At 35.7% G+C, this 22,627-nt stretch overlaps 3 protein-coding genes across 6 annotated transcripts; 2 read left to right on the forward strand and 1 right to left on the reverse strand.

Moving 5' to 3' along the window:
* The first annotated feature begins 101 nt into the window (after window positions 1-101).
* On the forward strand, window positions 102-16,120 carry LOC145734531 (uncharacterized). 2 transcript variants are annotated; one of them, XM_081987956.1, is made up of 10 exons: window positions 102-320; window positions 1,746-3,261; window positions 4,442-5,308; window positions 5,358-5,510; window positions 5,559-5,758; window positions 5,814-5,954; window positions 8,291-8,476; window positions 8,530-8,765; window positions 8,824-9,205; window positions 15,301-16,120. In XM_081987956.1, exons 1-10 carry the CDS (start codon window positions 315-317, stop codon window positions 15,994-15,996), a joined length of 4,383 nt encoding a protein of 1,460 aa, XP_081844082.1. In that variant the 5' UTR covers window positions 102-314; the 3' UTR covers window positions 15,997-16,120. The 2 variants fall into 2 exon arrangements, with proteins under 2 accessions (XP_081844082.1, XP_081844081.1); XM_081987955.1 differs by lacking the exon at window positions 102-320 and adding an exon at window positions 433-477.
* A 3,173-nt stretch (window positions 16,121-19,293) lies between these two features.
* Window positions 19,294-21,332, reverse strand: LOC145734543 (uncharacterized). Of its 3 annotated transcripts, XM_081988003.1 has the most exons (3): window positions 20,956-21,189; window positions 20,692-20,896; window positions 19,294-20,641 (listed from the first exon to the last, which is right to left on the reverse strand). In XM_081988003.1, the coding sequence occupies exons 1-3, from the start codon at window positions 21,046-21,048 to the stop codon at window positions 19,356-19,358; spliced, it is 1,584 nt and encodes a 527-aa protein (XP_081844129.1). In that variant the 5' UTR covers window positions 21,049-21,189; the 3' UTR covers window positions 19,294-19,355. The 3 variants fall into 3 exon arrangements, with proteins under 3 accessions (XP_081844129.1, XP_081844128.1, XP_081844127.1); XM_081988002.1 differs by having other exon boundaries at window positions 19,294-20,632; window positions 20,692-21,332; XM_081988001.1 differs by having other exon boundaries at window positions 20,692-21,332.
* Window positions 21,333-21,431: 99 nt separating this feature from the next.
* LOC145734952 (distal membrane arm assembly component 2) lies at window positions 21,432-22,625 on the forward strand (the record flags this gene model as incomplete). The annotated part of the gene is made up of 3 exons (XM_081988627.1): window positions 21,432-21,910; window positions 21,971-22,115; window positions 22,168-22,625. Coding segments are annotated over exons 1-3 (852 nt in total), but the record flags the coding sequence as incomplete, so codon positions are not given.
* Window positions 22,626-22,627: the final 2 nt, after the last annotated feature.

Consider the following 22,627-nt stretch of genomic DNA (forward strand, 5'->3'; position numbering starts at 1 on the left):
ACTCTTTTAAATTAACAAAACAATCTAGGCAACCAGACATACAAATGTAGGTCGGGCGTGCTCTGTCATTTTTCAATTTTCAATGTCATTTCTGTCGTTTGACCAACATAACCTCAAATAGTTTAGCAAGTTTCTCAACATTTTGTTTTGGTTTGCTAAAATCAAATATTACTTTTGTTAATAGATTTTGATTAATTTGCTCACATTGTGTATGGTAGATTACTTAAATACATCCGTTTCTCGATGCGTATCTAAGATTTGCGACTTTCGCCAATTTTCTGAGGTTTTTGATCTCAGAATAAAAAGACATTGGAATGTTGGTAAGTTTTTTTTGCAACAAATGCGTGGTCAGTATTGTTATTAAACGGGTTCCTCGTGTTTGCATCCTTTTATACAACCTGACGGTCACAATACATTTTTTTCATAAATTAGGGCTCCAATCTTGAAATGTGTCCTAAAGGCAACTCCACATATCTGGTAGCATGTTTAGTTATGTTATTATAAATCTGCTGTTTGCTACACATTTTTGAAATTTACTAGTAGTTGGTTTTAGCTTTCAGTAATGTTCCCATAGGCTCAGTTATGTTTGGTAAATAACATTGACAGATTCAAGGCAAGATAAGTTAAAGAGGATATGGCCCTACAAGACGGTGTGAAATTGTTGTTTTTCCATGTTTCAAGAAATGGTAGTGTAGTTCAGTAGTAGTAAAATTAAAAGTACTCATATAAGGGCATGTAATCGACCAGCAACCAGTATTTGACTGATTTTAGGTAAAGTTCCAAAAAAACAAGATTTTTTATGATTTAGTGTCTATTTTTTCTCTCTTGTTGTTACGAATCCTTTTGTGAGCATCAAAAAAATATTTACTACCTTTTCTTCTAGATTTTTTCATTCATGTTAGTTTACAGATATTTTTGTTATTATTTTGTTTAAAAGACCAGAAATTACCAACACTTAAAGCCCTGAGTTATTCTTTGCTTCTTTAATGGTCATTTACTAGTAAATCAAATATGGACACATCATCTTCAACTATTGAAAAAACTACACTTTTGTATGGATTTGTTAATGCAAACACATTAATTCATCTAGTTGCTAGTAGATTTTCATTTAAATTATATAAGATGCTTTGGTAAATTGAAAATTTTGATTAGATGGGCAATTACTGGTACAGTAACCCTATTTGGAGTATCCTTACCAATTAGGGAAAGCTTTTTTATAGTATTAGTTGGTTGGGGATTATTTGTTTCAATATAAATAACTAAAGTGTCTTTTAGGATTATATTTTGTGTCTATCCCTACTTGATCACTCAGTTGGCCTAGCTGAGTGATCAAATAAATATTTTCTTTTGATTTATTTTGTGTGTATTTGTGGTGGGCATGTTTTAATTACTTGCACCATTCTAATAATGTACCTTCAAAGGAATATTAGTTTTATAGGACAAACATAACAAGTACATTTATGGAGACCAACATACTTAATGACACCAAACAGCTAAGTTGTGATTTGACTGTGACAAAACTGGTGTAGAATTTCACAGTCAAATAAAAACTTACCTTATGCTGAAAAATTAGTAAAACTATAACAATAAAAACTGTTTTTATGAAAGTTTTGCAGAATAAATTAGCCCACCCAGCATATTTCAAAACAAACTCATCAAAACTAAATAAACACTTTGTCTAAGCAAAAAGCTAATTTTTCCAGGTATTTTTAGAATTAATGTAAAAGGGTCTTCCTTTCTTCCAGACAGACGAAATTATAGACGAAGACATAGAATCACTTTTATATACCCAAGTTTATTATGGAACATCAGGAGTTGCTGCGTCTTTGACTGCGGACGTAGCAACCGTGACAAATACTAAAGAAACTGACATACTTCCAGAAGAATTAGTCACACAGAATATTGCTGAAACTCAGCCAGTCTGCAGTTTGCCTGATCTTACTACAGCTATTTCAAGCACACCCACTGTTAATACTCTTACAGAAGAAGTTAACATTCCCTTGAGTGAAGCTCCAACAACTGATGTTCCAATTACAGACCAAAATCCCTCTGATACACCAATACAAGACTTGGAACCTGTACCTACCCTAGATTTGAACACTTCTCAAATTCCTTCTAATATATCAACAGATGTGCCTTCAATACCCCCGCAAATTCAACAGCCTATTAGCAATATAACTATCAACCAATACATTTATCCAAGTGATAAATTTTGGGATCGCCTTAAGGATTACAGGAATGTATGGTCAAATCAATGCAAAAAGGACCTGAAACTACTCGAGAGAGGCGTACTGAACGAGAAACAGTTTTTTAATAAATTAAAACGTCGCGTCGATCACCAAAAGAGAAAATTAAAAAAACAGGAACTGATCAGGAAAGCGGTTTTCAAGAGACGTCAAGAACTTTTTAAAGATAGTTCTGTGATTTGTTTGAGCGACAGTGATAATTCTGACGTTGAATTTGTAGGAATTGAAATGGATTCAAATCCAGTAAAAAAAAAGAATTTCCAAACTGTTGTTGATAATCCAGGTGAAAGTGACCAAGATGAAGTCATATATGTGGAACCGCCTCCAGTTCCTATTGTTAACATCGATGATGTTAGTGATAGTGATGAAGATGCTGTATCAGAAAACACGCAAAATCAATCCTATCCGGAGCACGAAGAAGCGTCCAATGACTTTCTAGAACCAACGGCAAATTCGGAAAACTTCAACTTTAGCTTACACGGCAGTGAATTTCAAGATTCCGAGTTTGTTAGACCGGCCAATCCTCAAGATCATTACGACACCGAAAGTAGTACGACGAGCACTTCCGAATTTAACAGAGATTCCGCGCACAACAACAGTGTAAAAACCATCACATTTAACGAAGTGGACTTCCCTAGAGAAGACCTGTTCCAAGAGAGCGATTTAGAAAAGTTCGGAGACATGATAACTCCATCTAGAAATCCAAACCTAGAAAACAGCGGCAAGAATGAAGATGAAAGCAGTAAGGGTCAGGTGATAGCGAGTGTAAGCAGAAACGAAGCAGCGTCGGGAAGCAGCAGCTCAGAAAGTGACTATGAACCTGCGGCAAAAGATCAAAATTTACCGGATTTGTGCCCTATGGAGGTTTCGGAAAAAAACCGGAAAACCCCGAAGAAAGGACAGGAAGTAAATGAAGAGAACACAACACCTTCAAAAAAGAAGTCAAAACACAAGGCTGATGCTTTGGATTGCAGTGCAAGTGGTAAAAAGAAGAGCAAACGGAAGAAAAAGTCAGGTAAGTTGATGATTTTTTATAAATTTCTGGTTTGAACAGTCAAAAGTTGTTTTTATGCTTGTGACAGGGTTGCCAGATTTTTTTTCTTTACTAGTCTGGTGGAAAAAAGCAGAAGTTTTGGGCTTCATTTTGACGTTTCAACGAAGCTCCCAGCTGTCACAGGAACCAAGTTAGGAGATGTCAAATTGCGCCAGTTTCAATATTTCTAGTACAGTTACACTATTGTATTTCACGTCAAATATCACAGTTATTTGTGATTTCTTTAAAGAAGAAGCTGAATTTATGATTTTGACCATAGAAACCGAGTTAGGAGATGTCAAATTGTGCCAGTTTCAATATTTCTAGTACAATTACGCTATTGTATTTCACGTCAAATATCACAGTTATTTGTGATTTCTTTAAAGAAGAAGCTGAATTTATGATTTTGGCCATAGAAACCGAGTTAGGAGATGTCAAATTGTGACAGTTTCAATATTTCTAGTACAATTACACTATTGTATTTCACGTCAAATATCACAGTTATTTGCGATTTCTTTGAAGAAGAAGCTGAATTTATGATTTTGGCCATAGAAACCGAGTTAGGAGATGTCAAATTGTGACAGTTTCAATATTTCTAGTACAATTACACTATTGTATTTCACGTCAAATATCACAGTTATTTGTGATTTCTTTAAAGAAGAAGCTGAATTTATGATTTTGGCCATAGAAACCGAGTTAGGAGATGTCAAATTGTGCCAGTTTCAATATTTCTAGTACAATTACACTATTGTATTTCACGTCAAATATCACAGTTATTTCTGATTTCTTTGAAGAAGAAGCTGAATTTATGATTTTGGCCATAGAAACCGAGTTAGGAGATGTCAAATTGTGACAGTTTCAATATTGCTAGTACAATTACACTATTGTATTTCACGTCAAAATTGCAATTTTTTAAAGAAATTTGTATTCAGGTAAATAAACTCAAAATTACTGGCTACATTTTGACGTTTAAACGAAATTTCTAGCTGCCATAATAACCAAGTTACCAAGTGTCAAATAAGGACACTTTTGGGGATTTTTTTGTTATTTTGACTGGGGAAATCGAGTTGGCAACCCTGGCTTGAGAGTATTTCTAGATTTTATCGGAATCTAGCTTTCTCTAGCTAACGTAAGGTATCTCAAACAATGTAACGTTTTACAGCAAGTGGAACAAAAGATAGTTCTGAAACTACATCACAAGATGAAGCGTTTCCTGAAGATATCCCTGCAACCATCAGTGTATTGGAATGTAATACCCCAGTTGCTACAGAGGAACCCACCAAAAGAAAGAATAAAAAGAAGAAACGAATTATGTATGAAGATCAGCCCGAACCGGAGCCAGAAACAGTGAAGAAAGGTGGTAAAAAGCGGAAGAGTAAATCTCTGAACACTACTATTGAAGAAATAACCGAAACGGAGGTTAGTGCCAAAAAGTCCAAGAAACGAAAACAGAAGTCCTCAAGCAAAGATGATCAGGATAATGTCTTGGAAGAGACTCTTGAAGAAGAACCAACTACCAGCATACAAACAGAGGAATGTGAGAAGGAATTAGAACAATCTGAGATGCATGAAGCTGTTTCAAAAGAAACTGAAGGTGCTGATGAAGATGTTGTAGTTAGTGGCAAAAAATCTAAAAAACGAAAGACAAAGTCTTCTTCAAGCAAAGATGATCAGGATAATGTGATGGAAACTGAGGCTCCTGAAGAAGAACCGACTACCAGCGTACTAACAGAGGAATGTGAGAAGGAATTGGAACAGCCTGAGGTGCATGAAGCTGTTTCAAAAGAAACTGAAGGTGCTGATGAAGATGTTGCCGTTAGTGGGAAAAAATCTAAAAAACGAAAGCAAAAGCCTTCTTCAAGCAAAGATGATCAGGATAACGTGTTGGAAACTGAGGCTCCTGAAGAAGAAGCGACTACCAGCGTACAAACGGAGGAATGTGAGAAGGAATTAGAACAATCTGAGATGCCTGAAGCTGTTTCAAGAGTCACTGAAGGTGTTGATGATGATGTTGTGCTTATAGAGCCAGGTAAGGAAAATTGCTGTGTATTGGTGAGTGGTTTTTACCCAAATTTCAGTGATTCCAGTGCATACTATTGAGTCTTCTGATTCAGAAGACAACGTTAGCCTTCTGGAGTATAACTTAGACCTTGCCAACGTCACGGCAACGAGTGAAGATGAAACGAATTCAAGTGAATTTGATCTGAAAAACATATTAAGCAAAATGAGCGGTGCGTACGGTTTTTCGATTTAATTTCAGGTTTAAACGGTAATTGTAGACGATCCGGACAAGTGGCAGGTCCTTTCTAGTGACCGATACAACGTGAGCCCCACAAAACGAGGTCCTCGATGCAATCGGTGTCGAGAAATTGGACATTTAGCCATCTATTGTCCGAACAAAAATATTTTGCCGTCTTGCGCCCTTTGTGGACTTCAGGGACATATGGAACCCAGGTGTCCCAATAAAGTGTGCTTTACCGTGAGTACAAAACGGTAAAGTGTCAAATGTGTTTTTAATTTTGTTGGGGTTGTAGTGTGCTACACCGGGCAACTACAGCACGGTGTTTTGTCGTAAATGCGTCAACAGAAGGAACTCTTCAGTTTGTCACGTGTGCAAAATGGCAGGACATGTGGGTAATTCGTGTCCTGATTTATGGCGACGATATTATTTGACGGTAAGTCATGTTTTTATCTTGAATGTGTAAGGATTGTTTTGGTTCTAGATTGTGAATTTAAACATTTTTTTTATGATAATAATCTTTATTTTTAAATAATACTTTACAAACATGAAATTGAAATGACGTGTCTGGGAGGTTTTCAGTGGTATTTAGTAGTCAATGGCATTTTAAAATGACTAAAGGGCATTTTTTCAGTGTTATTTAATAACCTCTGGCTCTTCCAAAATGATTTTATAGTCTTCTGATGGTTTTTAAAAATTCAAAACAAAAAGTGCCAAAGTCACTGTTTTGGTCTGACAGGCGTGACTTTAACGCCCTCTAGCGGTCAAACGGTGACAGCTACAACCCTGTTTTGCCACATTTTTGGAAAAGCCATAATCTGGACTATTTTTTACCTTCAGTATCATTTTGACGTAACACTTCCCATAACTGAATTATTAAAATGTAAAACAAAAAGTGCTAAAGTCACTGTTTTGGTCTAACAGGCGTGACTTTAACGCCCTCTAGCGGTCAAACGGTGACGGCTACAACCCTGTTTTGTCACATTTTTGGAAAGCCCACAATCTAGACTATCTTTTACCTTCAGTATGATTTTGACGTAACACTTCACATAACCGAGTTATTTAAATTCAAAACAAAAAGTGCCAAAGTCACTGTTTTGCTCTGACAGGCGTGACTTTAACGCCCTCTAGCGGCCAAACGGTGACGGCTACAACCCTGTTTTGTCACATTTTTGGAAAGCCCACAATTTAGACTAGCTTTTACTTTCACTATCACTTTGACGTAACACTTCACATAATCGAATTATTTAAATTGAAAACAAAAAGTGCCAAAGTCACTGTTTTGGTCTGACAGGCGTGACTTTAACGCCCTCTAGCGGCCAAACGGTGACGGCTACAACCCTGTTTTGTTACATTTTTGGAAAGCCTATAATCTAGACTATCTTTTACCTTCAGTATCATTTTGACGTAACACTTCCCATAACTGAATTATTAAAATGTAAAACAAAAAGTGCCAAAGTCACTGTTTTGGTCTGACAGGCGTGACTTTAACGCCCTCTAGCGGCCAAACGGTGACGGCTACAACCCTGTTTTGTCACATTTTTGGAAAGCGTATAATCTAGACTATCTTTTACTTTCAGTATCATTTTGACATAACACTCTACATAACCGAGTTATTAAAGGTCAAAACAAAAAGTGCCAAAGTCACTGTTTTGGTCTGACAGGCGTGACTTTAACGCCCTCTAGCGGTCAAACGGGGACGGCTACAACCCTGTTTTGTCACATTTTTGGAAAAGCGATAATCTGGACTATCTTTTACTTTCAGTATCACTTTGACGTAACACTTCACATAACCGAATTATTAAAATGTAAAACAAAAAGTGCCAAAGTCACTGTTTTGGTCTGACAGGCGTGACTTTAACGCCCTCTAGCGGCCAAACGGTGACGGCTACAACCCTGTTTTGTTACATTTTTGGAAAGCCCATAATCTGGACTATCTTTTACCTTCAGTATCATTTTGACGTAACACTTCACATAACCGAATTATTAAAATGTAAAACAAAAAATGCCAAAGTCACTGTTTTGGTCTGACAAACGTGATTTTAACACCCTCTAGCGGCCAAATGACCTACTAGATCTACCACGACGTAATGCTAATGGAATTTTTTTTTGAAAAACTGTTTTTGCAAGTGACAATTTTCGTAAGGGTCAAATTTGCCTGAAACACCGCCGCTATCCTAATGGGTTTTGCGTTATGTTGGCCAGTTAGTGCAAGCGAAAATCGACCTTAATGATTGTATTTCTACAGTCTTGCTACTGCTTTAGATTTGGCAATCATTGTGCTAGGTTTGTGCCAAATATCAGGGCCGTAACTGTCCAATTTCAAAAAAAAACTGTTTTTTGTGACCACACTGTATTATATATTTGAATGTTTTTTGTACCCATTCCTAGAACAAACCTTGTCTAACACGACAAAAGCCAAAAACCAAGAAAAAAAAATCCTGATATGTATAAATTAAAAATGTTTTCAAATTTCACATAAAATGGTAAATATCTCAGAAAGGGATACAGATAGGTATAGGACATTAACATACGAAATATGTCTAGAATTTGACGTAAAATACAACAATGAAAAAATATACAGAGTATCCCATTCTGGGGATCTTGATATGATAAAATAAAAAATCAAGAACAAAATTTCAACTTTCACACCCTGTATCTTGTATCCTGTAGGACAATTGAGCTAAATCGTATTATTTTGATGTAAGGAATGTGCTGTAACTCTATGTGCTTATTACTTATCCCTGTATAATGAATAACCCTAATTTATAGACAACAACTGGAGATTTGATTTGTCCTCCAAAAAGGAAAAACATCGTAGTTCCGCGTAGTAAACAATGGTGTTCTGGATGCGCAGGTCGCGGTCACCTAGAACACGAATGCAACAGTTACAAGTGGATTAGGGAATACCCTTCAACTTCCCCGCACATTTTCAGCTACAATAACGCCTACAAAACGGTAGTTAGACAACCACAAAGCTCTCGCAGATTTTGTAAAAGTGCAATTTTAAGGGACAATCGAAAAACAAGCAAAAATCAAATGCGGATGCTTCTGATTATCACAGACGGATAAGCAAAAACCGCGTTGAAGTGACAATTGGCACTCACAGTATATTTGTCGATGATGAAGACAAATCTGAGGCGCAGCCAGTTAGTAATGATGTAGCAGACAATTCTCCGGACCCAACTAGGGAAACAAGTGAAGTTGTGCAGGAAGAAGCACCTCAACCAATACAGGATACACTAGAGTGAGTTTAAGTTTATTTTTACTAATCTAATTTGTTTATGTTGCTTCTTTTAACGCAGCAAATCAGCTGAAAATCCCCCACCAAAACCCCCGCGAAGATCACCGCGAAAACAACGCTTAAATCCCTTTTCCGTTCTTAATTCCTGTAATTCATCCAAGTTTAGTCCGTACCAGCGTATGTTGAATCCTTGTTCTTTAATGGGAGGCACTCCCCAACAAATTCCATCACTGTTGGACACCGTGCCGTATAATATCGATACGGTACGGTCTGCAGCTTTAAATGTTGCACAATCGACCCATCCTGGTTACGATCACTTGTACAATCCTGTACCGAACGATTTGCTGGCTCAACAGATATTAAATCTTACCAGCACGGTGGCTACTAACTATCAATCTTCCAGTCAGGGCGATTTTTTTCAAGGATCGCAGTACAGTTCGATGGTAAGTTCAGTTTTTCTTTGTGTTTTATTATAGGAAACTAAAATATTCTTGTGTGTACAGGGTGTCTTGGATTTTATTTTAAGTGGAAAATTCTGAGGGTGAACTCTGTAACGAATAGCAAGAAAATTTCTTTGCTATCATAGGCCGAATTCGTTTTCAGGCTCCATGGAGTGAGCAGACGTCACAATGACGTAGTTTGACAATTGGTCAATCTATGGTTTTGCCAAATTGCGTCATTGTGACGTCAAAAACGCTCTGCTCGCTCTATCTACGGCCATAGAAAACCATTCTCCTCTATCTTGTGCAAAATAGAAAGACTATAAATGAGGTCTTGCTATGATTTTATCTCTCTTGGGGCTATGAATCAAACTTTCTTTTACGTCGTCTTCTAAAAGTGGGGTTGGGGACCCATTGATTGTGTTTTCTTTGCTTTTGAGTTTTTAATTAAAGTGTTAATGTATCTATTAGTGGTTCTTGGGCGATTTAAGTGCCACCGTATTTCTTATTCTAAAGTAATTCTAAAAATTGTTTTTTAATTTCTTAAAATGGAAGTTTTCCGTATTTTTTCTCTCTTTGAGATTTTAATAATTATTGCTACATATCGGCTATGGTTAGCCAAGCATCTTTTTCAATACATTTACAAAAAAAAAGGAATACTGCCGCTTAGGTTAGCATTAGAAGAACAATTACGTTTGATAAATGCTTTTTAAACCAAATTTAAGCTAAAAACCATGAAGATGTCATACGAGGAAAGCAGAACAGTCACGTGACCTTAGAAGGCCAATTACAAGCTTGAAAATTCTTTTTAAATTACATTTAAGTTTAAAAACCATGAGAATGCCATAATAACGAAAGCAGAACAGTCAGATGACCTCTGTGGACCAATTGCAAGCTTGACGAGTCTCTGAGAGGTAAAAGTTAACCTAGAAATGTAAACGAAACAGTCACGTGACCTTAGAAGGCCAATTACAAGCTTGAAAATTCTTTTTAAATTACATTTAAGTTAAAAACCATGAGAATGTCATAACGAGGAAAGCAGAACAGTCAGGTGACCTTTGTGGACCAATTGCAAGCTTGACGAGTCTCTGCGAGGTAAAAGTTAAGCTAGAAATGTAAACGAAACAGTCACGTGACCTTAGAAGGCCAATTACAAGCTTGAAAATTCTTTTTAAACCAAATTTAAGTTAAAAACCATGAGAATGCCATAACGAGGAAAGCAGAACAGTCAGATGACCTCTGTGGACCAATTGCAAGCTTGACGAGTCTCTGAGAGGTAAAAGTTAACCTAGAAATGTAAACGAAACAGTCACGTGACCTTAGCAGGCCAATTACAAGCTTGAAAATTCTTTTTAAACTACATTTAAGTTAAAAAACCATGAGAATGTCATAACGAGGAAAGCAGAACAGTCACGTGACCTCTGTAGACCAATTGCAAGCTTGAAATGCCTTCGACAGGTAAAAGCTATGCTAGAAATGTAAAGAAAACAGTCACTTGACCTTAGAAGGCCAATTACAAGCTTGAAAATTCTTTTTAAATTACATTTAAGTTTAAAAACCATGAGAATGTCATAACGAGGAAAGCAGAACAGTCAGATGACCTCTGTGCACCAATTGCAAGCTTAACGAGTCTCTGAGAGGTAAAAGTTAAGCTAGAAATGTAAACGAAACAGTCACGTGACCTTAGAAGGCCAATTACAAGCTTGAAAATTCTTTTTAAACTGCGTTTAAGTTAAAAACCATGAAAATGCCATAATGAGGAAAGCAGAACAGTCAGGTGACCTTTGTGGACCAATTGCAAGCTTGACGAGTCTCTTGGAGGTAAAAGTTAAGCTAGAAATGTAAACAAAACAGTCACGTGACTTTAGAAGACTAATTACAAGTTTTAAAAACGTTTTTTGACCCAATTTTAGACTAAAAAATATGAAAATACCATACAGAACAGTCACGTGACCTCTGTAGACAAATTTCAAGCTTGAAAAGCCTTCGACAGGTAAAAGCTAAGCTAGAAATGTAAACAAAACAGTTATGTGACCTTAGAAGGCCAATTACAAGCTTGAAAATTCTTTTTAAACTACATTTAAGTTAAAAAACCATGAGAATGCCATAACGAGGAAAGCAGAACAGTCAGATGACCTCTGTGGACCAATTGCAAGCTTGACGAGTCTCTGAGAGGTAAAAGTTAAGCTAGAAATGTAAACGAAACAGTCACGTGACCTTAGAAGGCCAATTACAAGCTTGAAAATTCTTTTTAAACTACATTTAAGTTAAAAAACCATGAGAATGCCATAACGAGGAAAGCAGAACAGTCATATGACCTCTGTGGACCAATTGCAAGCTTGACGAGTCTCTGAGAGGTAAAAGTTAAGCTAGAAATGTAAACGAAACAGTCACGTGACCTTAGAAGGCCAATTACAAGCTTGAAAATTCTTTTTAAACTAGATTTAAGTTAAAAACCATGGAAATGTCATAACGAGGAAAGCAGAACAGGCAGATGACCTCTGTGGACCAATTGCAAGCTTGACGAGTCTCTTGGAGGTAAAAGTTAAGCTAGAAATGTAAACGAAACAGTCACGTGACTTTAGAAGACTAATTACAAGTTTTAAAAACGTTTTTTGACCCAATTTTAGACTAAAAAATATAAAAATACCATACAGAACAGTCACGTGACTTCTGTAGACCGAATGGAAGCTTGAAAAAGCCTTCAACAGGTGAAATATAAGTTAGAAATGTAGATAAAAGTCACGTGATCTTTGAACACCAACTACAAGTTTGAAAAACGCTTTTCGACCCAAATTTCAGCAAAAAGTTTTGAAAACTCCATATAAAACATGCACAACAGTCACGTGACCTCTGTAGACCAATTGCAAGCTTGACAATTCTCCGGCAGGTAAAACCTTCGGTTTGGCAACGTTGCACATTTCCAGTAGTGAGGGGGAGGAATTTTTCCTAGACTTGGTGTAACCTGACCACTTTCAAAGCGTTTTTTTACGATTCTTTTCCCAAAAAACTCCCTTTTTTGGATAGAACTATAAGTTAAACAATTTGATATCAATTTTATCAAAAATACGGTGGCACCTATATCACACCAGACCCCCAACAACAATAATGACAACGATTATAGTGCAAACTTTGAAATTACTACGATTATTTACTGAGAAATAAAGTAAAAAACGTAAGAAATATTCAAATTATTGTCATTAATACTTGTCATTAATTTTTCAGGCTCCATGGAGCCGAGCAGAGCTGTTTTGACGTCACAATGACGTAGTTTGACAATTGGTCAATCTATGGTTTTGCCAAATTACGTCATTGTGACGTCAAACACGCTCTGCTCGCTCTCCATGGAGCTTGAAAACGAATTCGGCCAACGTCAATGTATTTAGGACCAATAGAACTGTTTTCTGTTGACGGTGTCAGCCGAATGTGATCGAAAATAGCTTGGAGAGTACCAACAGGTAGTAGAAAGACATTTTCTTGTCTATTTCTATGCGTTTTCTATTTTTTACATTGTTACGGAGTTTGCCCCCAGTTTTTTTCTGTTTGACAGGAAAAGAAACACAAATAACGCCAGGTTGCGTATTCTAGAAACGTGGGGAAACAGGAATTCTCCATTGTCAGCTTCTTCTGTCAACACTTCTTTTGAGAATTCCCTGCTTTCAAGAATAAGCCCCCTGGTTGCAATAAACGATCATAGCAACCTGGCAATAGCTTTAATCAACCTGATTTTGGTGCATTTCAGCGTTTTGCCAGTAAAAAAATCGTTTTTTTGACATTTCATACTCCATCGGGTAATTTGATTTACAGTTTTGAGTGAAAATATTCTATAGCGCCACCGCCCTCTGTACAAGAAAGCCTAGAATGTCACTTTTAATGGCGGCGTTAGCGGTTTTCGTTTTGTACAAAACCTAGTCAGATGCAGTAGAAAATATGTTTTTTTTTAATTTTTTCGTGTAGTTGATTAGAAGTTGTGAGTGAAAAATCAAAGAACGCTTCATTCCTGATCCAGATATGTATAGATATGGCTTTTTATACCCAATAAAGTCCAGAACCCTTTGTTCTGGAAAGTACAACTAATGTGAAAACTGCTCAATCAAAGAAAATTTGGAAATCCTTGAAGCTAGGTAAGCAAAACTGGTAAATGGGTTTTATATTATTACCAAGACCTTTCTTTTAAAATGTAATGTGCCAATGGAACTTCTAAAAGCTGTCCTGTTTCTTCAGAGTAAACCTTTGTTGCTCTCAAAATGCAGGCGGCCTCAAAATGTAACTCACATACGTATGTAAGAGGCAATAAGTTTACTGAATGAGAAAGCATATTCATCCAAGACTTGTGAAAGTCCAAATTTGTACTGAATAGTCTAAAAACTTTTTTACTACTAGGAATAGTCTTATGATTCGCTTTCTCAGACTGCCATCCTGGTTGAGTGTCTGAAACTGGCATTCAAGAACTAAAAAAAGTCCGGAAATCAAGACAAAGATTGTATTGTGCATGAAACTCATTTTTTACTACTAAAAATAATATAAAAGTTGACTTTTAATGCTAGAACTGACTTTACTACGACTAAAGAGAGTCCAAAAGTATATTTTCAACACTTTAATTGGTGTACAACTCAATTTTCTGGACTGGACAACAGTCTAGAAGTAAATTAAATTTTCGGACTATTTTATTTCTAAAAATTAGTTCTCAAGACTATTATTGTAGCATTTGGTACCAAAATTTTTTACTTTTATTACTGAAGAAACTTGACTTTTGGAAATAGTCTTAAAATCGATTTTTCACTCTTAAAAAGCACTAAAAACAGTCTGAATTTCTTAGAGATGCTACAATTTATTGCACCTATGAGTGTAGAAGTCAATTTAATAGTGAAGAAGCTTGAAATAACATTTTCAAGATTATGGTCAGTGGACAAACTGGCTTTTAGGCCTGATAAGTCGAAAACTTTGTAAAGATAGTCTTGAAACTCGATTTGAGGCACTGAAAACAGCCTTAAAAGACTAAAAACAGTCTAGTTTATTAAGAAATACCCGAATTTTTAGCACTGAGTTGTCTAGAAGTCGATTTAATAGTGACAAAGCTTGGAATGCCATTTTAAGTCTATGAAGAATGTAAAAATTGTTTTTTAAGTTTGCTATGTCAATAACTTGGTAAAGATAGTCTTGAAACTCGATTTTCCAAGCTGAAAGCAGTTTTGAAGCACTAAAAATAGTCCAGAATTCGAAGAAAATGAAAAGCAAAGTAAAAAGCACGAAAAGTTCGTTTTCAAGACAATTTTTATGAATCTAATGTCAATGTCCTGCATCTAAGACTATTTTCAAGACTAAAATATTGAAATTTGTCTTCAAATTATGAAAACTTACTTCAAATGCAAATTTTAAGATTCTGATGTCACTTTTCATTAGTTCAGTCACATTTTGGGGTTCAAGTCAATTTTTAAGGTTTAAATATATGAATTTGTAGTAACAAATTCTTGAAAAAGTAGTTTTTATGTCTACAAGTCAATTTTTGGAATTAAAGTCTCTCGATTTGCATGAAAACTGGTTACAAACACAATTTTTAAGCTTCTGAAATGTTTATCTTTTCTAATTCAATTTTCAAAACTAAAGTCTTTTAGTTTGCCTGGAAACTATGGAAACTGGCTACAATAATGTTTTTTAAACTTCTTAAGTGAATTTTCCGTTTCCAAGACAATTTTTAAGTTGGGTTGGGTTAGTTTTGGGTCTTTGAACGTAATAACGTGTAATAAAGTGTTTGTTCCAAATTTGATCAATATTGCTCCAACGGTCTGACAGTTATGAAAAAAAAAACGATTTTTTAACAGAAATTTGAAGGACTGTATTTTCCTTAGGAAGCACTTTTCAGGAAAATTATTGACATTTAAAACTGGACCACCCTGTATAACAGCAGACAAAAATTACTTTGGCAAGTAATGTGGAAATTGAAAAACTCAATTTCCACAATACAAACTGTCAACCACTATTTCGGCCATATTGAAATTTTTGGCATGCACCTTCTTGGCTTTCTTGTACAGAGGGCGGTGATAGCGCACAATCTTGGTCAATATGTCAGTCGATTACATATTTTGTAATTTATTTAGACTTCTCACGTGTCACCAACTGTCAACTTTGTATCTGACGAACCGGCAAACACCTTCAGGGATTTTTCGGATCCACTGGTGGAAAAAAGATACGACGAGTACACGTCCTTCCAAACCAATTACTCACCAAACCAAAACTACTTGGATCTGCCTTACACCATAACCAGCCAGCACGCTACACCAAGTGCTAACCAGTTTACCGACCAACGCTACTATCAAAACAGCTTCGAAGACTATCGTGACTCTTTCAAGTCTTTAAGCATTTGCAATGTGGACGAAGCGACTGCAAAGAAGTTTTTCAATTTGTCTGCGTGCGATTTACGAGACTTGATCAGCACGGAAATAGAGAAAGTGGATAAACTGAAGAATCCAGAACCGAAAGTGTACAAAAAGAAACTGAACAACATTGAACAGTTGAAGCGAATCCAGCACAAGACTAACAGCATCAACAAGCAAATCTATTTCCATTACAAGCATATTAACATGTTTTTGTTCGGGATACGGCAATTGGCGGAGGGACAACGGAATCTTGATTTTTTGAGGAATTTTGTTATCAACGGAGGACGGGATCTGCAAGACCAGAAACGGCATGCCTTGCTTGAAGCTTACGGGTATATCTTTGGTGGTGAACATCCCAATTTTAACTACAGAAAGTTTTTGAATATCGTTTCGCTTGGACCGAAACGTGGAAGGTAATTTTGTTTCATTTTGTACATATTTGCAATGTTAGGTGACCAAATTTTATTTCGTTCAAAAGCGTTGTTGAAAAATTATTTTTTTTTTTTTGCAAATACACTAGAGTAGATATCTGGTTTCCTAACGATTTTTTTGAACAAACATTTCAACAATTCCTTCATTGAAATACAAAAGTTATCCGGGCTTATAAGCCGTGGTCCAATGGAATTTCTTCCTCAGTTGTGGACGAAACGTCTGGAAGAAATTCCATTGGACTACGGCTTATAAGCCCGGATAACTTTTGTATTTGAGTTTTAACCGGCCGTGAAAGCCTTCATAGTCTGATAATTCCTTCATTAGTAAATACAGGATGTCCAACAGTGGTACGTTATGGACGTTTATGGAATTCTGATACCCTGTATATTTTATTAGTATCGCAATCTGTGTCTAATCATTGTTTATTAATACAACTTTATGTTTATTTTTTAATTTTTTCCCAGATTTTGCTACTTTGAACGGTTTTTTTTTTTATTGAAAACACTGCACCAATAAAATTATTCTTATTCGGTTATCTTGAATAGTAGAAAGAAAATATTTTAATTACATCAGTTTAATAACGGTTGCCCAACTATTATTGCTAAAAGAAATTGTTTCTGAATGATACAGGGTAGCTGAAAATTAATGTTTTTTAGTTCTGAAAACATTGAAAGTTTTGTTTTTTTTTAATGGAATCTCCTGTATATTATTATTGAAAATAAAACGGCCCTTTAAATTGCATTCCTATCCAATGAAAAAACACTACAAAGTACAGTCAGGGAGAAAAGCAGTGTGAAATGCCAGAAACACCGTTTGAAAAAACAGTCAGGAACAAATTTGCTTTGTAAACCCACTTGGAGTGGGAAAATGACAGTTTTAAGCACATTTTTGGAATTCCCATTAAATTTCCTATCCAATAACCTGAAAAACACTACAAAATTTGGTACAGTCAGGAAGAAAAACGTTGTCAAAGTTTGAACTGCCAGAAACACAGTTTGAAAGGACAGTCAGGGACATATTTGCTAGCTAAACCCACTTGGAGTAAGAAAATGACAGTTTTAAGCACATTTTTGGAATCGTCATTAAATTTCCTATCCAATAACCTAAAAAAACACTACAAAATTTGGTACAGTCAGGAAGAAAAGCGGTGTCAAAGTTTGAACTGCCAGAAACACAGTTTGAAAGGACCGCCAGGAACAAAATCGCCTGTAAAACCCACTTGGACTGACAAAATGAATGTTTTAAGCACATTTTTGGAATCCTCATTAAATTTCCTATCCAATAACATGAAAAAACACTGCAAAATTTTGTACAGTCAATGAGAAAAACATTGTCAAAGTTAGAACTGCCAGAAACACAGTTTGAAAGCACACTCAGCGACAAAATCGCCTGTAAAACCCACTTGGAGTCAGATAATGACTGTTTAAGCACATTTTTGGAATCCTCATTAAATTTCCTATCCAATAACCTGAAAAACACCACAAAATTTGGTACAATCAGGAAGAAAAGTGGTATCAAAGTTTGACTGCCAGAAACACAGTTTAAGGACAGTCAAGAACAAATTTGCTTGCTAAACTGACTTGGAGTGAAAAAATGACAGTTTTAAGCACATTTTTGGAATTCCCATTAAATTTCCTATCCAATAACCTGAAAAACACTACAAAATTTAATACAGTCAGGGAGAAAAGTGGTGTCAAAGTTTGAACTGCCAGAAACATAGTTTAAGGACAGTCAAGAACAAATTTGCTTGCTAAACCCGCTTGGAGTGAGAAAATGACAGTTTTAAGCACATTTTCGGAATACCCATTAAATTTCCTATCCAATAATCTGAAAAACTCTACAAAATGTGGTACAGTCAGGGAGAAAAGCGGTGTCAAAGTTTGAACTGCCAGAAACACAGTTTAAGGACAGTCAGTGACAAATTTGCTTGCTAAACCCACTTGGAGTAAGAAAATGACAGTTTTAAGCATATTTTTGGAATCCTCGTTAAATTTCCTATCCAATAACTTGAAAAACACTACAAAATTTGGTACAGTCAGGGAGAAAAGCGGTGTCAAAGTTTGAACTGACAGAAACACAGTTTGAAAGGACAGTCACAGACAAAATCACCGGTAAAACCCACTTGGAGGGAGAAAATGTCAGTTTTAAGCACATTTTTGGAATCCTCGTTAAATTTCCTATCAACTAACCTGAAAAAACACTACAAAATTTGGTACAGTCAGGGAGAAAAACGGTGTCAAAGTTTGAACTGCCAGAAACACAGTTTGAAAGGACAGTCAGTGACAAAATCGCTTGTAAAACCCACTTGGAGTGAGTAAATGAGTGTTTTAAGAACATTTTTAGAATCCTCATTAAATTTCCTATCCAATAACCTGAAAAAACACTACAAAATTTGGTACAGTCAGCGAGAAAAGCGGTGTCAAAGTTTGAACTGCCAGAAACACAGTTTGAAAGAACAGTCAGGGACAAATTCGCTTGCTAAACCCACTTGGAGTAAGACAAGGACAGTTTTAAGTACATTTTTGGAATACCCATTAAATTTCCTATCCAATAACCTGAAAAACACTACAAAATTTGATACAGTCAGGAAGAAAAGCGTTGTCAAAGTTTGAACTGCCAGAAACACAGTTTGAAAGGACAGTCAGGGACATATTTGCTTGTCAAACCCACTTGGAGTAAGAAAATGACAGTTTTAAGCACATTTTTGGAATCCTCATTAAATTTCCTATCCAACAACATGGAAAAACACAGTAAAGAAAGACAGAAACTGCAATTTTTTCCTTTTACAAAATAGTTTTAGTATAACAATTTAAAAAAGGTCGATGTTAGCGTAAAACAAGCGTTATAATGGAATTTTCTTTCAGAAAATATTTACTTTGAAAATTAAGCTTATTGCGCAGAAAATTGTTCCTATTTGAAGACTCTCACTATCTCTCTTTTTAGTAGCTCTAAACTAAGACAGAAACTGTGTTTTTTTTTTTAAATACACACAACTTTTGAAGTGGCAAATGTATAAATTTTTAGCCACCCTGTATAACTTAGAATCAATTTCTTCCCGTAATAATAGTTAAGTTAGTTCTTATTAAACTATGTTATCAAAATATTTTCTTTCTATGAATCAAGATAACCTAATACAAGAACAATCTTTTTAATGCAACAAAAATTCAGTAAATGTAGCAAAGATTTGAAAAATGTAAAAAATAAACACAAAGACGTATTTTTTACCAAAAAAATGGTTACAAGTTCTGAATTCTACAGGGGGTTACATTTAAAATAACAAAGTTATGTTAATTTAACCTTTTATTAGCATAAAGTATAAAAGACATTTTCAATACAGTGAACATTTAAGTAATCTCACTAATTCTAACATGTTTCTTCTTCTTGTGTTTGCTTAACGAGTTTTTCGTGTTAAACTTCATGTCACAACTATCGCACTCAAACTCTTTCAAATTTAAGTGCACCCTCAAATGTTCCTCAAAACAACTCGTAACCACTTTCTTGCATGTGTTGCAGGTGTGGCTTTTTACGGTCCCCTCGTGGTATTTTGCGTGAGCATCCAAATTTTTTTGCGAAACAAATTTCCGTTCGCACACCGTACAACTGAAGTTTTTCAAGCCTTTGTGGTGGTTCATATGGGCCTCGTGGTACTCTTTCCTCATGAACCCTTTACGGCATACGTGGCACACGTATGGAAGCGCTTTTTCGTGGCTTTTTAGGTGGAAATTCAGATTGCTGAGGGTTTTGTACGATTTGTCGCATTTTGTGCACGCGAATTTTTTGTCGGTACTGTGAGTTACTTTGTGGCTTTTATATTCGGACAGTTTCACGAATCCAATATTGCAAATTGAACAGATTGCCACAAATTTTTTGTCGTGTTTCAGTTTAGTGTGATTTTTCAGTTTGGTTGAGGAAGCAAACTTTTTGTTGCAGTGTGGATTTTTGCATTTAAAGGGCAGCAAACCTAAACAGTAGTTTTGGTGTTCTTTTAGGTGGAATTTAGTCCTGAAAAGCTTGCCACAACTACTGTTTTGACACTTAAAAGCTGGAATTAAAGCTTTATTAGTTTGTAAGTCGTGTTTTTTTAGATGACTGTTAAGTTTTTTAATGGTTGGGAGCTTTTTGCCACATAATTCGCACAAAAACACCCTAACTTTATGCCTCTGTACATGCTTGTGCATTATGGCTTTAATACACAAAACTTTAAAGCATTTTTTACACCTAAATTTGGGATGTTTCTTCCTGAATGTTGGAATTGTGGGATTTTGGGTATTCACTCTCCCCACCAAACTTTTAACTAAATTATCAACTTTAAACTGCAAGTGATCAATGCTGTTGATAAGACCCAAACAGTCATTGCACAAATAATCCTGAACTGAAAAAATATGTTTCCCAACAAACTCGGATATTTTCTTTTTTACTGGAACTTGAGTGGACATTGTTAAAGGTTTTTCAGCAGTCAAGATGTAGAATTGTACCCCCAAAGAATATTGATTGTTACAAATAAGACACTTTTTACTTTTATTTTCAACTTGTTGAAGATCAGGCTCACTACCCTCACTACTGGAGTCTTCTACCACTATATCACTTTCTTCATCAGCTTGAATGTCTATGGGTGGAAAATCTGGAAGTACTGACCCAAATGTAACACATATTTAAATCACCGTAGCAAAAGCAACTTACAATTGATGTCATAGTTGAAATTTTGCTTCTCAGACAATAAGGAACTACCATAAAAACTTTGATTATTAATGTTCAAATTTACAGCCTCTGGGTAGGTTTTAAGGCCTTGTGGATAAGAATAGCTATTGTCATAGTAAGTATAGCCTTTAGGCACATTACAGTAAGTGGGTTGTGTCCCAGTTTCATTATTGTACAATTGACCAACCTGAGCACAAGAAGAGTAGCTAGGATTCCATTGGTGGTTAGCAAATCTGCAATACTGACTCTCGATGGGGTTATTGGTTGTACTTGTGCTAGCCATATTGCCATAACTCCCAGAACTAAATTCTTTACTTCCGAGCTCGGTTGATTGGTCATGGGCTGTGTAGCACGACTCTATGATTTTATTGGCGCTCCTATCCAGGCTGTTTTGCGGCCACAAGTTCGTGTAAAGATCATTAGGAGAAAAGGTTCCTGGAATGATAGAGGGGAACTGTGGCAACGTCCCATTGTCGGGATAGTGGTAGGGTTGTTTGTTGTTCATAGTTTGGCACTAACAATATATGATGATTTGTTTTTTTTTGGTAAAAAATGTGAAATCAAATGGAAAAGCACTTAAAGGAGCTTAATTTTACATAACCTCAATAAACAAATACCTTAATGACAATTGACAATGACAGATTGAATGTGTCAATGAAAATGACAGTTGTTTATAAGTTATTAGAAAGAGAAAAAAATAATACATTTTTAAAATATCACTTAAATTCTTAACTAGTTTATGTCTAAACAGTCCGTAATATTGTATTATTGGTAGTTAAAACTATTGTACTACCCATTAAGCCCCACATTGTGGTGCTTTAATCTTTATCAATCGACTTTACGTGTCTTATCCAGAAACCACCCGTGAATTCATTTAACTCTTGACAAATTGAACATAACCTCACTTTTTTACTTTACATAACCTTAAAAAGTGTATTTGATTTGAATAAAAATGTTTAAATTATTGTGCCCCAAAACGTTAAATCGTGCTAGAACCGTTGTAGTTCCCTGTAGTCACTATTCGGATAAACCTAAAGCCTCGGAAAACAAATTATCAGCTGCTGACCCTAAGGAATACGTAAAGTCCTTAGCAAAAAGGGTGAGCAGACCTACAGAGGTAGAGAAGGATGATTTAAAGTGGAGAACACCGTGGCACGAGAAAAACGTACAGTATTACGACACCCTGAGAACCTTTTATTCGGTATGTAATATGCCTTACATTTTTGTATTTAATTTGGTTTAATTTAGGGCAAACTTGCAGAGCAAGAGTCATACAACCTTTCTGAAGTTTATACAACAGCCCATAGACTTTAGTCCTTCTAAAATTAAAAGTTGGTGGCTGAATAAAAGGGAAGATTATGAAGAAATAGTGCAAAGATATATCCCTGAAAGGCATAATATTTTAGGTTAGGTTAGATTAGGTAAATTTACACTAGATCTAACTAAAGGTTTTACCAGGGCCTGAATTGGCTGCCGCCCATTTCATAGTACACCGAGGGGGCGCGGTTAAATTTCACAACGATGACAAGTGGATTAAAGCTGATGAACACGGTAACTACATCTTACCTGACAAATATAAGAGTGGAATGTATTTACAAGCAATTGATTGTACTAACATAAAGCTCCGGTATGAGGGACTGGCAAATTTGAGAAACTTAAAAAATTTAGAGTGGTTAAGTCTAAATAATTGCCAGTTGTTGGATGATTTTGCTATGGATGTGATTGCCCATATTTTTGCGCATAGTTTAATTTACCTAGACCTGCGAGACTGCATAAAAATCACTGATAGAGGACTTGGGGCGTTGTATAAAATGCCACATTTAAAAATTTTATATTTGGATGATTTTTTGAAGGACACCAAATATGAAATGACTTGTTTGCTTTTGGAGGAGCTGAATTCAGATTTGTTGATTAAAAG

This window comes from Ips typographus, linkage group LG10 (genome assembly GCF_016097725.1).
Source record: "Ips typographus isolate SLU linkage group LG10, UJ_Ityp_2.0, whole genome shotgun sequence".
Taxonomy (NCBI): domain Eukaryota; kingdom Metazoa; phylum Arthropoda; class Insecta; order Coleoptera; family Curculionidae; genus Ips; species Ips typographus.

Excerpts from the sequence above, each read along its gene's own strand:
- LOC145734531 (XM_081987955.1), top strand. The coding sequence starts at position 448 with ATGTGTCCTAAAGGCAACTCCACATATCTG. Across the intron at positions 8,477-8,529 it reads ACAATAACGCCTACAAAACG|GGACAATCGAAAAACAAGCA; the intron begins GTAGTTAGACAA and ends TGCAATTTTAAG. Across the intron at positions 8,766-8,823 it reads CCAATACAGGATACACTAGA|CAAATCAGCTGAAAATCCCC; the intron begins GTGAGTTTAAGT and ends CTTTTAACGCAG.
- LOC145734543 (XM_081988001.1), bottom strand. The coding sequence starts at position 21,214 with ATGAACAACAAACAACCCTACCACTATCCCGACAATGGGACGTTGCCA. Across the intron at positions 20,642-20,691 it reads TTTCAACTATGACATCAATT|TACTTCCAGATTTTCCACCC; the intron begins GTAAGTTGCTTT and ends CATTTGGGTCAG.